The sequence below is a fragment of the Euprymna scolopes genome, chromosome 6 (assembly GCF_053919585.1).
Source record: "Euprymna scolopes isolate OS-2025 chromosome 6, ASM5391958v1, whole genome shotgun sequence".
NCBI lineage: Eukaryota > Metazoa > Mollusca > Cephalopoda > Sepiida > Sepiolidae > Euprymna > Euprymna scolopes.
In genome coordinates, this window is record NC_136487.1 from 117,275,756 (window position 1) to 117,294,423 (window position 18,668).

The 18,668-nt window shown below is 31.2% G+C and overlaps 1 protein-coding gene across 2 annotated transcripts in view; it reads left to right on the forward strand.

Annotated features, from left to right (window-relative positions):
* Nucleotides 1-17,318, forward strand: part of LOC145277906 (NCK-interacting protein with SH3 domain-like) — a 421,186-nt gene extending 403,868 nt beyond the window's left edge. For both annotated transcript variants that reach the window (XM_080129957.1, XM_080129959.1), the window contains exons 8-11: nt 2,005-2,085; nt 10,296-10,526; nt 14,222-14,394; nt 17,085-17,318. In XM_080129957.1, coding sequence (XP_079986083.1) covers nt 2,005-2,085; nt 10,296-10,526; nt 14,222-14,394; nt 17,085-17,279 — 680 coding nt within the window. In that variant the 3' untranslated portion in view covers nt 17,280-17,318. The remainder of the gene's footprint in view (nt 1-2,004; nt 2,086-10,295; nt 10,527-14,221; nt 14,395-17,084) is intronic.
* The last annotated feature ends 1,350 nt before the right edge of the window (nt 17,319-18,668 follow it).

The following is an 18,668-nucleotide window of genomic DNA, read 5'->3' on the forward strand; positions in this document are numbered from 1 at the left end:
TCTACTCTAATAGTTTTTTTCCCTCAAGCAGCTAGACTTTGGAATTCCCTTCCTGCTACCTGCTTCCTTGATTGTACTGATATGCAGAAGTTTAAATGTAATGTAAATAAACATCGTGTTTATTTTTCATAGACATGCTCACAAATAGTAGCCCCTTACATCCATATGCCTTGTTAGGGGTGAACGTGAGTAAAAAAAAAAAATTGACTTTATGAATCTTCTAGGATTACCACCAACAGTGTGCTATGCTTGCCAAATAAATTTTATCAGCATATCCAGTATGTCTCTTATATTTTGATAACATGCATATATTAATTCAAAAAGAATATTAAATATTTTTTTAATTAGCATTCTTTTTTATTTTCTTGGGCATCTCTGGGAAACGGATCTTGCTAGTATATATATACTTGTGTTGTATTTCTCTTAGTCTGATCATTCCACTTTTTCTCAGTAATACGAGAATGATCTGCCCGAAATTTTGTATGGATTTTTGTTATGATTAGGTGCAGCGAACTAAGTATTATGGTATCCATTTGAGGCACAGTTAGGAATTAATATAGCTTAGTCATTTCAGTACTATATTTACTTATTTTATTTAGGAAATTACTGGGCCGATATTGCTGATATTTTGTATGGACCTTTGTTATGCTATGGTGCAGCAAATTACGAGTTATAGTATCCATTCAATGAGAGCTTAATAAAGATTAGGATTTAATGCAAAAATGAAAACAAATTTAACCATAATTTGATCATTAATTTGGTATAGAGCACTCTCAAGTCCACTGTCTCTAACTTTTGCTCGTTTTTAACAGCAAAAATGTCTAGCGTTTTGATAATGCTGACATCTTTTCATTTTAAAAGCTTTTAACTTTTTGCAATTTTTGTAAACAAAAAAAACATTAAGCGACTTTTAAAAATTATTCTATTTTGAAATTCAACCTTTATACATTTAAACTTTGGCAAGATATATTGATACTGAACCTTATGTCTTGAATCCTTATTCCAATTTGGATCAAAATCTATTATATAATTTTTATTATAGAAAATGTCCAAATTTTTCTTTTATTTGAAATTATTTATTTTTTTATTAAGGGGTCAATAAAAATATTTAAAATTGATGATTCCTGGTATCTAATGACTTAAGATTAAATTCAATGCAAATCTGAAATATTTGAATTTCAAACAAACGTTACCAAAAGCAAGCTCCAACATACCTAGTTAAGTTTACCTGTGTTTTAGCATGTTTTTTTTTTTTCTAACTGAACAGTGAATATTCTGTTTTGAATGAGATAACGTTTTAAAATAACTTAAAACAAATAAATTTATCAAGATAAATAGAAGAGTAACGTCTCTTGCCTTTGGTAATATTTATTTCTTGAATATTTATTTTAACCTTTGTTTTTTTTTTTTTTTTGTTTTTTTTGTTTGGTTCCGTTAACTTCAGTTAAAAATACCTGGGTATTAAAATATTTTCTCCCTGATTAATTGTTAATTTAAAAATAAACCAAAGTCTTCTTTGAAAAAGGTGTCTTACACAGAAAGTCTAAGAAAAAAGATTTTACTCATTTAATAAATTATTTTATAACATAATTTGTTTTTGTTTTTTAATTTTCAAAATAATGTTATGAATTAATGTTTTCAAAGATGTGACTAAACTCTTATTTAAAATTCACCCCAACCATGCACAGATACATTGATTTCAGACTGACAACTGTTAATAACACCGGACCTATCCTGTTTTCTCTTCACAAGGGGTTGACCCTTTGGGGTTAATACCACTAGTAAAAGGAAGAGAAAAAAATCAGTAGTCTTCTTAGAAAAAGGTGTCTTACATCAAAAGTCTCAAAAAAAAAAAAAAAAAAAAAAAAGAACTATTTTAATCATTTAATGAAATATTTCATAACATTATTTAATTATTTTTTTATTTTTTTGAATTTTTCAAATTTAAAATGTTTTTAACGATGTTACCAAACTCTTTCTATTTATAATTTTATTTTTTTTCAGTTACTGTTGAATTTTGTAACTCTGCAACGTTACTGGCAGCCATTTTATCTGGAGAAGATTCCCTCCCCGTTGATATTCACAGTAAGTTGATATTTTAAAAATTTATTGCAAGACTCTATATTGCAAGTGAAACAGTCACATTTGCAAGTGATTTTTCAAAATGGCGACTAGAAATAATGAAACGCTTATCTTTTGGCGATTGCATTTCTTTCACTGACAACCTTTCAAAGCTCACCACTGAGTGAAAAATTTTTTTTTTTTTTTTTTTTTAATAAAACAAAGTTAAATTATTTAAACAATAAAAGTTTAATAGAACAATGTACTCTTTTTTATTTATTTTTTTAATGAAGGATGTTTAAAAAAAACATCTGAAGAAATTAGAATGTTTATACCTTGTATCGACATAAAATTTGTTGTATATGTAGAATTACACTTATTAAAAAAAAAGAACATAGAAAAATCAGAATGAAGATGTCATATTCTAAAAATCATATAGGTTTGGCTAGTAACTTTTCTATTTGGCTAGTAAACAAAAATATTTAGTTGTCCAAGGTTAATTAAAGATAAATTTTTCTGTAGAGCCCTGTATTGCAAACTATTACATATGTAATTGAAACGGTAGCAAGAATGTAATTAGATGCTTATGTTGTTTGATATTGTTGTTTTGTTTTATGGCATATCTACCTTCTTCTTTCCGGTCGTTTAGGGGATAAGTTTTTCTGCTTAAAGTTATTTATATCTTTAAATATTTATTCATGTTTTTTTTATTTATTTATTGTTTTTTTTTACAAAAGTGTTACCACTAATCAAGGCCCAAAGGCCACACTAGAATAAGGGTTAATGAGTGTCACGTGGCTATTGAGACAAAAACTGATGGTGGAAATTGGTAGGATTTAAGGTTGCGGCTCAATAAGAATTTGTTTACATTGGACTTGAAAATAACCATGTTATATTCAGCTAGGAAGCAGCCCTGCAATATTGTGTTCCATAGACTGGCAGTTCTAGGGAAAGAAACTTTGTTCAAGGAATTCTCGTTTAGTTTTGGGTACAGTTAAATAGTAAAGGAAATTATTGACATCAGTTGCAGCTTGTTTTGTTTTATGGCATATCAATCCTTTTTGAGTTATTCAATAATGAATTCAATAATTTGGGAAAAAGTTTTTATGCTTAAAGTTCTTTATATCTTTGAATATTTGTTTGTGGTGTTTGGTTTGGTTGTTTTGTAAAGGAAAATTGTATTTTTATTTATTTTTATTTTTTTTTAAATTTTGCAAGACATGATTGAGTTTTGCAAGGAAAAAACCCAATAACCTCAACATTTGGTACATGTTAATATTTTAGATAGCCTAATCTAGTAGCTCAAGTTAATATGTTGCAGCAATAAGGGTATATCAGAATTTTTTAGATGAGGATTGATCATATTTGTATTATTCAGACTACTATTCTCATCTTGATATTATATTCACGTTTTGAGTTATAAGACCTTGTTCGGGTGCATCTTTTGCGAACTTGGAAATCTTTGTCAAGGACGTGTGGTGTAACTATTAAAGATGTTGACTAAAACTCAGTTCTAAGTGTCAATATTCTGGAGATTGTATATCAATCAACTTAAAAATAACATAGAAACTTAAATATTTATACTCAGTCATAAAAAAAATAACTTTATAAAATTAACAGTAGGTTCTCTACAGTGCAATGTAAGCTGCAATGTATTGTTGACTAAGTCACTGCAGGGAGGCATATGAAGCTGCCTCCTTATGCACCGCCATGGGTCCCCAACTAGAGTAGGCAACTAATCGATTTGATTGAAAAATGGGTGATGACAATAAAAATATGGGAGTGTAAAACATTATTTGATCATCATTCAATCCCGAGCAATGTTGGGTTTCCCTACTTGTATCACATAAAGAATCAGCAAGAACAGTTGGACCTGAACTTGTTGCACATAATGAGTAAAAGCCATGTAACATATGCAAATTTATGCTTCTCGCACCAATAAAAAGTTCATCACTGAAGAACATGTTTGACCAACTTTTAGATGTTGTGTTGCTTATAAAATTGTAATTTTGTTTTCTTTTTTTACTCAAGGATAAGGGTTGAGTGTCAATGGGAGAATACCGTAGTAATCGTTAGTAGTGGAAATTTAGTAAGTTGGATTACTTAAGAGAAGGTTCATTAAGAATTTGTTTACGTTGGACTTGAAGACTACCAAATTGTAGTCAGCTAGAAAACGGGCAAACGGAAGAGAGTACAGCAGGCGTGCAGTTATAAGAAAGAAGCTTTGTTCATGGAATCTACGTTTTGGTTTAGGCACAGATAAAGAGCGGGGAAAATTATTGACAGTGGTTTCAGTTAGACGAGTGTTTTTCATGAAAGTTTGTCTGGGGGTGGGGACCAGAGATTGAAGCTCAGATAAGCACTTGCCATGGAAATAACGATAAAACAAAGACATGCTCGCAGCATCTCTTCTGTGGGAAAGAGGTTGCGAAGAAGAGAAAATTGCCAATATTTGATATTGTTGCCATATAGTTCATGTCCTAATATGGTCGGTCTTGTTAAATTTTGTTATGGCCAAGAATTGTTACATGTAGCTACAAGTTCAACTACACTAGTCTCTCTCTATTTGACAGTGCCCAAAAAAAGAGTCAATCAAATAGGTCCAGCAATGTCAGCCAAGCACCAACAACTGTCCCATCACTGCAACGTTGCATCCCTGTACTTGTTTTACAAGTGCTTTAATGGGATGTTCTCCAACAAACTCATAACACTGGCAGACAAGAAAGCCATTCTTAACATGTGGAAAGGAGTGGGCTTTCAATTTATCTGAGAGAAAGATAATCATTAATCAGAGAAGACAATCTTATTTGTTATTGTTGTTCCCTCTACAGAGCAGAAACCGGATCAAAAAGAGCAGACAATCTTGACTATAATCATAGAATCTCCCCTCATCTGTCGTCTTTCAGCACGCTTCACCACCGAATCTTTACAACTTCTCCAGTTCTCTCTATCTCACATGACAGTTTGCAGGTCCCAAACACTTTCCAATCCTGTGTCCTGTAGCAGGTTGTCAATGTAGGTCATTCTTCTTCTACCACGGTTTGGGTGTCCATCTGTTAGTAATCATAGAAATTAAAAAAAATAAATATTCTTACTTTAATCAAATATTTAACGTGATTGTGTTAGGCACTTACTGATTGTCAATCATGTTTGTGGGGAAAAAGTGATTTATGCCTAAAAATCAGAAACGTTTGCCCACAAGATGTCCTTTATGTTCTGATATGATTTATATAAGCTAAAAAAATAAAATGAAGTAGGGTTACAGGTAAGTTGAGAGTTTCTGTGCAAGTTGAGAGTCCCGTGCATTTGGTAGATCAGCAAATAGTGTGCATGCATATTGCTTGCATTTATTTGTAAGTGTTGGGTGCATCAAAAGTTCAGTGGAATTACTTCTAGGTTGAGAGATGATAAATAGTTTGTGCAAAGGAAGTGAAAAACAATGGAGAAGGATGAGAACTCAAATGAGAAGAAAGTGTATTTGGATAGCAAAAGCTTTTGAAGTTGAGAAGTTGGTTCATGTCCAGAATTCCCCGAAAAATACAGACAAAACTTTATGATGTACATACTAGTGATGGGACGATGCCAAAATTTTTCCCGATTCCGATTCCGTTCAAAATTTCCGATTCCGATCCGATTCCCGATTCCGATTCTTGTAAAATTTATACATATTTAGAGATTTTTTTTGTTTGTTTTTTCGTAAATTTTCAAATTATTACATAAACCCCTGGTTAATGTCCGCGTATATTTTATCTCAAATGTTTGCCTTGTAATTGATTAAAAATTGTAACACAAAAAAACATTTATTTTGATTTTAAAACAAAGCTATATTGTACCAGTTCGTATTTACTGTATAACATGCTACTTACATGAATAGTGGAAAATATTCGAAGATTGGTAGGCAAAATAAGAAAACGATGTAAGAACAATATATTTAACAACGCCACTTAGCAAAGCCACATCTCATTGTTACGAACGAATTTCTAAATAATAATATTACTATTATGAAAACCATTTTTAACGTGAGATTGCGTGAGCTTTCTGTGCTTTCTCTCGCAGCTAAATCCCTATTCCAAAATGAAATATTACTTTTATAGATTACGTGTTAGAACATTTTTTTAATTGGCGGAAAGAAAAGCGATCATTTAGAATTTAGAGTGTAAGATCAGTTTCGAATATAAATTTAACGTAAAATGATCATCATTTCTGGCCATCCTAATTCTTTATGGATATTAACTAAAGTGTTTCCCACTAAATTAAGTTCGGTTTGCAACGTTGTAAAACCATGTGTAATCGCTTAAAAAGTAGACACCCTATCCCCAATAAGCGCACATAATTTAAAATTGGTAACACACTACAGCTCATGTTACGTTATATTTATTTGTGAAACTGACCGTCTATTTTAAATTCCTAATCGTTATATATATATATATATTATAATCATGAGTGTTTATAGGCAATCTTTTTATTTCATTTTTAAATAGTTACGTGTAAAACGGTACGTAGATGTAAATAATGTATTCTCGTGAAATTATCGGTGTTTTTATTCCGTTTTCATTTTTCGCCCATCGCAATTATAACTTTTTGTTGCGAAAAGAAAAATTTGATTCTCCATTTTATAAAAGACACGGACCCTTCCTACTACTAACCTTCAGTCCGTGATAATACAAAAAAAAAAAAAGCGATTATTTGTGCTTTTATGATTTTGCCGATTGGGTTGTGAGTCAATGGTAAAAAAATTAGGTAACTGCTTTAAAACGATTCGAATGGCTGGGAAACGGGGGGGGGGATCATTTTATATTAAATTTAGAAATTTAGGAAGGTCGTTTTTTTTAATCTGGAGAATATCCAGCTCCCCCAAAAGGGGCACTTTTGATAAGAACAAAAAATTACAATTGCCTGAGTTTAGTAGGATTTCTCCTTCATTGAACAGGGAGAAAATAGATGAAATGTAGCATCACAGATGCACACACACAGCACAGATACTACACTTTTTTCCTAAGTGATAGTATGTAATACGACTTCCCTCGTGTACTCCGACTCCTATAAGTTTTTTTATTGCACATCAAAGAAAACTGTTTTTTTTTTTTTTTAAGTTGAATGATAAATCTGTGGTGAAAGATGGAGGTCCCTAATGAAATTTCGAGAATATTCTAGAAGTAAATTTGCAGTTTATTTTCAAAGTATCGAAAAAATTGTTTTAAATTAAAGAAATATTTTATCAAGAAAAATAATATCAAGCATTATTACTAATTAAATACAAAGTAGAATATAACGTGGTATTTGTTTATCTTTCATTTATTTTAGTGTTGTGTCGATTAATCAGAATCGGGAATCGGATAAATCGGTAATTTTGGGGGTATCGGAATCGGTATTGGAATCGGAAAAATTTGTGCCTAATTTCCGATTCCCAAATCGATTCTTTTAATATTTTTAAAAAGTTCATTTTCAATTGTTTGTACCGATTATAAATATTTCTTTCTTTTAAACTATTAGTAAAACTAAAGAAGATCTAAACTTATTTTATATGCGTAAAATAAACAAAACAAAAATTGAAACTTTGCGAAAATTCGCTAGGTAACCTTTAGAAGAATGCAGTTTATTTTCAAAGTAGCGAAAGAATTGTCTAAAATTAAAGAAATATTTTGCCCAGAAAAATAATATCAAACATTATTGCTAATTAAATGAAAAGTAGAATATAAAAGTGTTGGGTTTTGTCGGTATGTTTGCTGCTCCCTCACTCGGCAATCGGTATTGACAAATATAATAAGCCGTGCATGCATGGTCCCCCTCTATGTGAGGAGGGGGGATTGAATAAAGTGATAAAAAAGTGATACATAACTGATAAAAAAACAATTTTGAGTGAAAAAAAATTTTTCAAGTTTTCAGAAAAATGACTAAGTTCAACTTTTGCTCCACACCCATTATTAGCCCTAAAACCTCCAGGGCTTGTGACTCTGATTTTTCACAGGGTCAGTGATACTTCCATCAGGTGTATATCAGGTATGCCCATGGTTTTGCCAAGTTTCAGAAAAATCTAATGAATGGATGAAAAGTTATTCTGAAAAATATGTCAATTTTGTCTATTTAGAGTCATTTTGAGGTATTTTTTTACCTCTTTTGCCCCCATGGGGGAGCTGATTACTTGTAAAAATGGACAAACGGCTATGTTTCAGGCCTTAAGACATGTAAATTTGAGTTCAGCACCATAAAAAAACACTAAATAGAGATACATAATCACATTTTAGACAAATATGAAAAAAAGAGCCTAAAAAAGGGGTGGTTTTTAGCCCTAAAAGTTCCCGGGGGGCGCAAACCAGAGTTTTGCCAGGGTCAGCGATACTGAATTTACATTTGCAACAATTGCCTTCACATTTTGGACAAGTTTCAGTAAAATCTAATGGACGGGAAAAAAGTTATGGGGCCAAAAGTGTCATTTTTGCCATTTTGGGCATTTTTGACCCCTTTTCAGCCCCTGGGGGAGCAACGAGAGTTTTCTTAAAAAAAAACCCGATGTTGTGCACATCTACGTATTGGAGTACAACTTGTGGCAAAATTTCAGAAAAAAGTAATGGACGGTTATCCGGGAATCATCCGGACGAACGGACAGACGAAAGGACGAACGCCACTGAAAACTATAGTCCCTCTCCGATAAATCGGGGGGACCAACAAGGAATGGGCAAAATTGTGAAAAGGCTTGGCCTTTGATTTAATTTGAAATATGCTTCCAGTGTGATTTTCTTTGATTCTGCCGGTATTGTTTATGTTTATACTTAAGGATTGCTACGACGGCGCCAATGCCGTCTGAAGCCGAGGCCTCCGTGAGATATCACGGAGGCCTCGCTGAAGCCCGCCAATCTCACTCAAAAGTTGAGTTGAAAGTATTATGGGGTAATTAACACCTTCGATGCCGTTGGTTTCGACAACAATACTTTTTCACACCCACTTGCCAAATTTCTCAAGGAGTTTAATATGAAAAGATTTCAAACGAATAGAGTTTTATTTTATTTTCCTGGAGCCACATTGTCTGACACCGTCGCATTTTTCTCGGGTTTCGGAAAAGCTAAAAATATACATGAATATCTCACAATGAATTTATCAAAGTCTGGATAAAATAGATAAAGAGAAAACATTTAGAAATTTTTCAGATTGAAAAAGAAATTATATTTACATTTAAAAGTCCCCCCTCATTGAAATTCTACTTTTGGACGATATTTGTAAACCCACTAAAAACCAAATTATTTTTAGATCTAGGATGAAGCTCTAAACTGTCTTCACGTATTAAAAAAGGGTGCTTGTGCAGTTTACACTATGTTAAAAAACGAAAAATAAAAAAAATATATATATTCTACGTACTCGTTATGGAATGAAGTTCTCATAAAAAAATCACGTAATTTCATCAAATAGTTTTTATTTTATGCCGTAAAAACGATTTGAGAAATTCAGAATCTTCCTAAAAAAACTGCGATAATTAGTCAAGGGAGCGTAAAACAAAAACTATTTAATGAAATTACGTGATTTTGTTATGAGAACTTCATTCTATAACGAGTACGTAGATCTATAGAGTTTAGTTTTACTAATAGTTTAAAAGAAATAAATATTTATAATCGGTACAAGCAATTGAAAATTAACTTTTGAAAAATATTCAAAGAATCGATTTTGGAATCGGAAATTATACACAAATTTTTCCGATTCCGATGCCGATTCCGATTCCCCGAAAATTACCGATTCCCGATTCCGATTCATCGGCACAACACTAGTACATACTCATCACAGAACAAACATGTCATATTTCAAAAATCATGTTAATAGATCAAGTAGTTTTTTTAGAATTTATTAAAATTCAAGGGCCACAACTGAATTCGACTATTGAGATTTTGTTTGTAATCAAAATAATTAAAACTTTTTAATTGCTAAAAATGATAAATTTTGATTCGCTTAGTTTTTTTTTTTTTTTTTTTTTTTTTTTTTAAACTATTTGATTTATTTACCTGACTTTTGGAAGGTATCTTTTTTTTTCTTTTTTTTTTTTGTGACCAGTATGCACATCATAAAGAGTCTTATGTATTTTTTCTTTTTCTTTTTTTCGTTGTCGAATTCTAAATCAGAATCCTTATTTCTCTTCACTGTTTAAGTTGTTTATTAATGAATTGTAAATTATCAAATGTTCAACTTTTTAATTTTTTCTTTTTTCTTATCTGTGTTTTTGTTTATTCTGTTTTTGTTTTTCCTTCAAGATAACATAGATATCCCGTTATTAGTGAAGCTGTTGAACTTCATTGAAAATCCTGGTGGGACGATGCACGCAGAAGCTGTGTCAGTAGATTTGATGACTTTAATACTGGCATACAACTTGCATCACAGGTACCATGTAGAAAATAATGTGTTGATGCAAGCGTTGACTCACAAAGATATCAATTATCCTGAGGTGCTACTCGAGAAAGTACTGCTGTTCTTCAACAGGGGAGGTAAGTGTGATTGGTTTGCAATTCTAGATAAAAGAACTGGTCATTTTCTTGCTCACTTGGTGAATGGTGAGAGGGATGAAGGTTATCGTTCTAACACTAAAAGGGCAAGCTCCCGCACATTCGTGTACCACTAAACAAAAACTTACCTTACCCACACATTCATCTCCCAACTGTATGAGCTATTAATCTGTTGACTATTACAATTGCTTTTTATTCAGAATCTCTTTTATAAAAGGAACTTTGTGTGTGTGAGTTCATTCCCTATAGACTCCTAAACGGTTAACCAGATTTTTTTTTAAATTTCACACAAATTTACTTTATGTGCTTGGCAGTGTCCGTAGATAGGTTTTGTATTGGAATGTCTTTGATAAGTATCAATAATCAAAAAAATCTGAAAGAAGGAATAGTCGATTTTTAACCTTAGTTAATACCTTGCACAGCTTAACATAACAAGTGCATTTCAGAAGTTTTATTACCACACAAGCTGAAAGGCCCAACATAAAATGACCACTAGATTCTTTGATATGACAGAAGTGCGTTCAAAAGGAATGTTTCTGTTAAGAGCACAGTTGAACTATGATACTTGACATTTGCATTTTTAACTTCAAGCCATTATATATAAAAATAATTTTATAAAATTAACAGTAGGTTCTCTACAGTGCAATGTAAACTACAGTGTATTGTTAACTGTGATTGCGAGGAGGCATATGAAACTTCCTCCCAGTGTAATGTGGTGGATCCCAATTAATCGATTGATTGAAAAATTGGCGATTTCAATGACAATAGAAATATGAGATTGTGAAACATTTGTTGATCCTCATTAAATCCCAGGTAATGTTGGATCTTAGTTCCCTCTATATTAAATAAAGAAAAATCCGTATGATGTTTATCTGTGATTAAATGAAAATATCATATTCCAAAAATAATGAATTGATCAAGTAGTTTTATGTTCAAATAAGAAAATCAAATTTTATTGTAACAGAAGAGCAACTGTCTTGTTTGCTATTTTGAAAAAAAAAATCTAAAAGACAAAGCGTGATGACTTAATCATTTAAACTTGCAATATTTATGTTGTAATTTCTACAAATTCTCATTAATTGCTTAAAAATGATTTTCTTTATAAAAATAAAACTAGTTGGTCAATTAATGATTTTTGTAATTTGATATTTTTGTTTTGTCATGAGCACGTACATTATACAGATTTTTCTTTATTTTTGTTTTTGGGGAAATTCTGAGCAAGAACCATTAAGTTAACTAATGCAAACAGCCGAAGGAAAATAGATGCGTTTATTTTGGCTTCCATTAAGTTTTATGAAAAACGTGTTATAGAGATTAATAAGTTTTTGAAAACAAATTTTAATTTTCTTTTTTTTTTCTCGCACTTTTTAATTTTTTTTTAAATTTTTTTTTATTTCCTTTCTTCATTCTCTTTTTAATTTTTTTCTTTTCATTTAAAAAATATTTTTGGTAGTTGTCCAGAATTCTTCCTACATTAAAAAAACAAGAACATAGAAAAATAATTACAATGTGCATACCAGTAATTGAATGAAAAAAATTCCAAAAATCACGTAAATTAATCAAATAGTTTTATTTCTATAAAGAACATCATTTTTAAATTATTTCAAGCAATTAATGAGAAATCATATGCATTATAAGGCTGCTCTTGCAAGTTTTAATTAGTGTTGAGTTATCTCCTTCCTAGCTTTTATTATTTCTACAAAAGAGTTACCATTTATCAAGACCCGAAAGCCATTAGAGAATGATGGATTAATCAGTGTACGGTAGTCATTGAAATAACAGCATAGTAACCGTTAGTGGTGGGAATTTAGTATAATTTGATTATTTAAGGGGACGACTCAGTAAGAACTTGTTTACATTGGACTTAGAGATGATCATATTGTAGTCATCTAGAAAAGCAGGCCAGCGGAACAGTTCCACCGACAGGCAGTTCTAGGAAAGAATCTTAGTTTGTGGAATCTAGGTTTAGATTTAGGCACAGATAAAGAGTGGGGGAAATTGTTGATACTGGTTGTAGCTAGACGAGTGTTTTTTGTGAAAATTTGGCAAGGGGGAACCATAGATTGGCGCTCAGATGAATATTTGCCATGAAAATATCGATAAAGCAGAGACAAGCTAGCAATGTCTCTTCAGTGGGAAAGAGGTTGCAGAGAAGAGAAAAAGGCATCACCCATTAAGTCTCAAAGCCTGTTTTGGACTCTGTCAAGGGTAACTCCACGCAGCCCCTGTCCAGATGTGACAGCAATATTCCATTCTAGGATGTACTTGGCTTTTATTCAGGTGGAGGATTGCATCAAAAGTGAGATATTTACTGAAGCAATAGAATGATTTAAATATTTTTTCTAACGATCTTGGCAACGGAAGAAGATTTGTTTGTGGAATTCACGTTTAGATTTAGGCACAGATAGTGGGGAAAATTGTTGATAATGGTTGTAGCTACTAATAAAATTTGATTAAAAGAAAAAGTTTTATTATTTTAGTTAAAATTAAAATCACTTAATTTATGTGATTTTTTTTTTTTGTCCCGGGTACATACATCATACAGATTTTATAATTTTTTTTTTTTTTTTTTATGATGTAATTCTTGACAAGCAACAATTTTTTTTTTATTTTCTTTCATTTACTTGCATCTATTTTTTTAATTTATTTTTGTCTGCTGTTTCTGCATTAAACAATCAAATACTTATTTTACAATCTGTATCGATTATAGTTTGGCTTTATTTCTTTTGGCCTAGTATTACATCCAACACGCCAGAATTTATATTTAACAATATTTAAAAGAATTTGATTTGTATGTTCCTGTTATATATTTTGTAGGCTTGTGTGTATATATTTATATAAAGAAGAAAATTGAAATGACATTATTGATTTAAAAAAACGACATGACCCCCAAAGAGGTTTAATAAATACTTATTTTGTATTTGTTCTCTGCTTAAAAGAATGACAACATGTTGATACATGGAAATATCTTTACTCTCAATGAGTGAGTGATGGATGGATGGTTGGTTGTTATGTGAGATATCCATGTACAAGAATTTGATGGGTTAGATCCAAATTATCAACAAACTCCGATTTCCATTTCAGATCATTATTACATAACCATTTGTGACCACCTCAACTGCCCTCATTATCACTGTATTCATACCTTAAGGGAATTTTACTCTACAATGATCATTTCAATGAATTGACCTGATTTTGGTTCGACTGACCTTTTAAACATCCAACATTTAACTTTTTTCTTATTTATTTATTTATTTTATTTATTTTTTTTTTTTGACAATTGATCGTGATTTTGGTTCGACTGTGTATACTTTTTGTCAAAAATGACCTTTGAAACATCCAACATCTAACTTATCTTTTTTTTTTTTCTTTTTTTTTTCTTTTTCTTTTTTTTTTCTTTTTTCTTTTTTCTTTTCTTTTTTTTTTTCTTTTTTTTTTTTGACAATTGATCATGTTTGTTGTTTCTTCCCATGCAAGTGCCTGATGTCAAGTTCATTATTTTTTATTCAAATGATCTTTTGGTACATCCAATAATTACTTTATTTTGTTTCTTGCATATCATCGGCAGGTGCACCTATTCTTGTCAAAATAATTTCTTGGTACACGCAGCCTGGATATTTAACAATTATGGTGAATCTTGTTTTCATTTTTTTTTTTTTTTTTTTTTTTTTTCCCAGTGGATTTGATAATTGATCAGGGCTTGCTGAATGTCCATAACAATTCAGTTATTCAATTCCTGAAAGACATGTTTAGGCACGATGAGACAAGCAATATGTATTATACAAACGATGTTAAAGTGATGCTGGACATTGTGTTACGTAACATTACAGATAAACCACACGGAGATAAGGTAAGCAGATATGAAAAACATTTTCTTTTTTATTTTACTTTAAATTTTTGGATGTGGTGGGAGTTGTTATCTGATGATTTGGGTTCCCTGGGTGGCGTTTACATACACACAAGATATCTGGGTTAGCGGAATGTACTCAAATCTTACCTCAACCTGTTAGCTAGGAATAAATGAGATCACATGACTCAAAAAGAAGGAAGTGAAAAACAATAAGTGACAGTGAATTGCACGGATAGAGAATGACTTAACATGGATGGTAAACTGACGGGCAATGGTCCCTAAATATATGTAGCTCAGGATGCCCCCTCTACTGCTGGCAGAAGAAAAGGGAATACATCTCAATAAGGGACCCTTTCTTCAAATTGATGTTGTCATGCCATTACAAAACATTAATTGCGGATGCCTCGGTTATGGAAGGAGTGGAAAATTACTGTGCCGTTAATTTGCTCTTTTTAAGTTTTGCATAAAGTGACGTTTCATCTTTTTTGTACTTTGTTTTTTACCTTCGAAGTAATCTCCTCTGGCTGCAATACGCTTATTGGACCATTCCAATAACTTTTAAGTTTTGCATAACGTGACATTTCATCTTTTTTGTGCTCGGTCAGTGAAGAAGAAATCCTGAGACAGCAATCATAAATTTTATCCCAATCCAGTGACTCCTTTTTTAGCGTTGGATTTTTACACCACATAAAGTGGTGAGGTGCCTCCAATAAGTTTCCAGACTTTTTTGCACATGAAATTCTAGTTACCTTCGAAGTAATCTCCTCTGGCTGCACTGCACTTGTTGTACCGTTCCAACAATTCTGGAAGACCCCATGGAAATCCTCTTATGTGAGCGTGTCAATGATTTTCACCACAGCCTCTTTTATCGCCTCAATTGTCTCATAACGACAGCCTCTAAGGTTTTCCTTGAGCTTAGAGACAAACTGTGCACTTATTGTCTCTCTAGACACACGACAATCGTTATCCATGAAATTCTTTATTTGACCAATCATCTCTAGTGTTCCGACTTATTTCTCCCACACCTCTCATCATCCCTCACAGACTCCCTGTTTTCCTTGAATCTTTTATGCCATTCAAAAACTGATGCTTGATTCATGCAAGATGGTCCAAAAGCAGTCTGAAGCATTCCATACGTTTCTGTATGGCATAATCATGTTGACACACTCGTTCTCGTCAGATCACCGAAGTTAAGCTATGTGGAGTCTTGCCAGTACCAAATGGGTGACCAATTTGGGAATTCCAGGCGCTGTATTGCAAGAGTTGCAAAAACATGACGTCGTCAGCTCCCCTAACAGGGATATACATGCAACTGGGGATCGCTTGTGAATTTCATACTTCCATGGAACTTCCTCCTTTGAAGGAAGCCAGTTAAATCTGCATAGGTTTAGTGTTGTTTCCTATATGTTTCTGTGGCATTTTTTCCAAGTTTAAAACAGAATTTAATTGCATATTGTTCTTCTAAATGTCCTCACTTTCAGATTGCATTTTTGAAATTCACCAGCTGTGACAGTCAGGCATATATAAAAGAATAACAGTATACATTCCTAGATTCAAATATTTTTCATGCGAATATGAACGAAGATGGTTGCCGGAACAAACACATGATGTTGAGTCTCCTATGAACTTTTTTTTCTTCTTGCAGCATAATGTCATATATTTTGTTCTATTTAAGCAAAGAATTTCTTATTTTTCTGAAGAGTGTATGCATGAAAAGAGACAGTATTGACACAATAATAACCATCTGTTTCTGCATAACGAAACAGATCTGTAAAAAATGACCTGAAATTTTAACATGCTAGAGTTGTTTTGCATGAAAAATAAATGTTGGAATCTTGGAATGTAACTATGCTGTTTTTATATATAATATATATATATATATATATATATATATATATATATATATATATATAAAGAATAAAATTTTTTATACTTACCTTACAGGTTTCTAAAGGTTCTTTAAAAAATTTGAATAAATTTTCAATATCAAGATTTTTATTTTATATTATACTAGCCTGGGTGCCTGGTGTTGCCCGGGTTTTTGGATTTGTGTGTTGGGCAACAAAAAATAAAAAAGTGGGGTAGTAGGCAAGTAAGCTCAAACCCGTATCGCGAAGAAGAAAAAAAAAAGTGTCGTCTTTGCTGTTACGCCCATCGCCAAACTGGAAGTGACGTAAGTTTAAATTAAGGCTTGACAATCAAAAAGAGGCAATGACTTTAGAAAATATCGGCAAAAAAAATTGATCCCTCTTTGTAGAAAAGTGCCCAGTTGAGGGTGAAGGAATTAATATTTTTAGCAAATTTTTCGATATTTGTTGTCCAAAGGGCTGATCTTCAAAATGATAACAATCTTGTGAAAATCTGTCGAAAGTTTTAGGCATACATACATACATTTAAACAGACAGGTGAGATTTATATTATAGATATATAAATTTACACATGCACACATTGCTATTTATTATAAAGTGGAGGATAAGTATCTAGAAAAAGAATTGTCTTTGAAAAACATTTGATTTAGTGGTACTACTGAAGTGCTGTTTTACCAAATATTTGGTTGTATATTCGAATTTCTATTTGTTATTTTTTTTTTTTTACCTGTTGAATTTGTTTTTATATATTAATTTTAAAATTTATTTTTTTTATTTATTTATTTATTTATTTTTTTTTTTTTTACATTTTCTCATGTGCAGGAAAGAACCGAGAACCTGAGATTATTGAAACACGTCATTGACCGGCCGTTTTATGCCGAGGAACAATACCGAGTGTCTGATTTCAGCGAATGCTTCCGCAGCATTCTTGGAGAAGATGAATCCGAAGAAACACAGATGGACAAGGACATTATTAATTCCATTTTGGTCAATCATCAAGACTGGTTCTTCAAATGAATTTAAAAAAAAGAAAAAAAGAAATTTGAATCAGAAAAATATTTATCTTTTTGTTTTTGTTTCTTTTTTAGTTTTATATTTCTTTTGCATTTATAAATAAGGATATTTAAAAAAAGAATATATGGGTGCTTTTTTCAGTATTCCCCTTGTATTAAAAAAACAAAATAGAGAAAAATCTGTATGATATTCATATCTGTGGTGAAGCGAAAATATATTCCAAAAACATCACATAAATTGACCAATTAATTTTATTTTTATAAAGAAAATCATTTTTTAAGCAAATTTGTAGACATTACAATATAAATCTAGTAAATATGAATTATTGAGTTATGTCCCTTGGCTTTTGACCTTTTTTTTTTTTAAAAGGTAGATACGCATAAAATTTGATTTTTCTTAAAAAAAAAAAAAAAAAAAAAAAAAACTACTTGATTAATTTATTTTATGGAATATATTTTTATTTCATCATACGGATTTTTTCTTTATTTTGTTTTTTGAATATAGGGGAATTCTGGACCAGAACAAAAATATTACTGGAAATGTCAATGATGTTTCATGCTTCTATTTAAATTAAAATTTTTTTTTTTTTTCTAAAAAAATAATTGATGCAGGTCCAGGCTAATAAAAGAACAAAAATACAGAAAAAGCTTTATAATGTATAGCCATCACTGTCATATTCCAAAAACCATGTAAATTGTCATATTCCAAAAACCATGTAAATTGTCATATTCCAAAAACCATGTAAATTAACCAAGTAGTTTTTTTTAACTAAGGAAATCAAATTTTATGAGGAAGCAAGATGTTGTTTTGATTTGCTATGTTTAATAAATAAAAAGAACAACTCGATTCAAACTACCGTAATAAAAATCAACCTTGTAATGGCTACAGTTTACTATTAAAATCACTATAAATCATAAAAAATGATTTTCTATATAAAGAAAAATCTATTGGATCAATTTATGTGATTTTTGGAATTTGACTTTTTCATTCCATGACGGATACATACATCATAAAGATTTTTCTGTATTTTTATTTTTGTAATTAGGTTGAATTCTGGATTTGCACCAAATAAATTTTACTGATTATAATTTATTCAATTCATTTGACGTTAAAATCTTTTGAATTTTTTTTTTTTTTTCTGGTTAATCTGTTTCAGTTTTATTACAGTTCGAGTTCTATTTGCAACTTCAACCTGATAGATTTGCAGGTTATTTTGTTTTTTTTTAAGATTAAAAACCATTTACTTTTCAGTTTAGAATTAATTTAGAAAAAGAATTCTCTTTGAAAATTGGCCAACTTTTATCGGTATATACTGGTCTTAAAGAAGCCCATCTTTTCTAAATGAATCGCTTTGTTTTATAAAACTTATGAACAAATAAGTATTCTCAATTT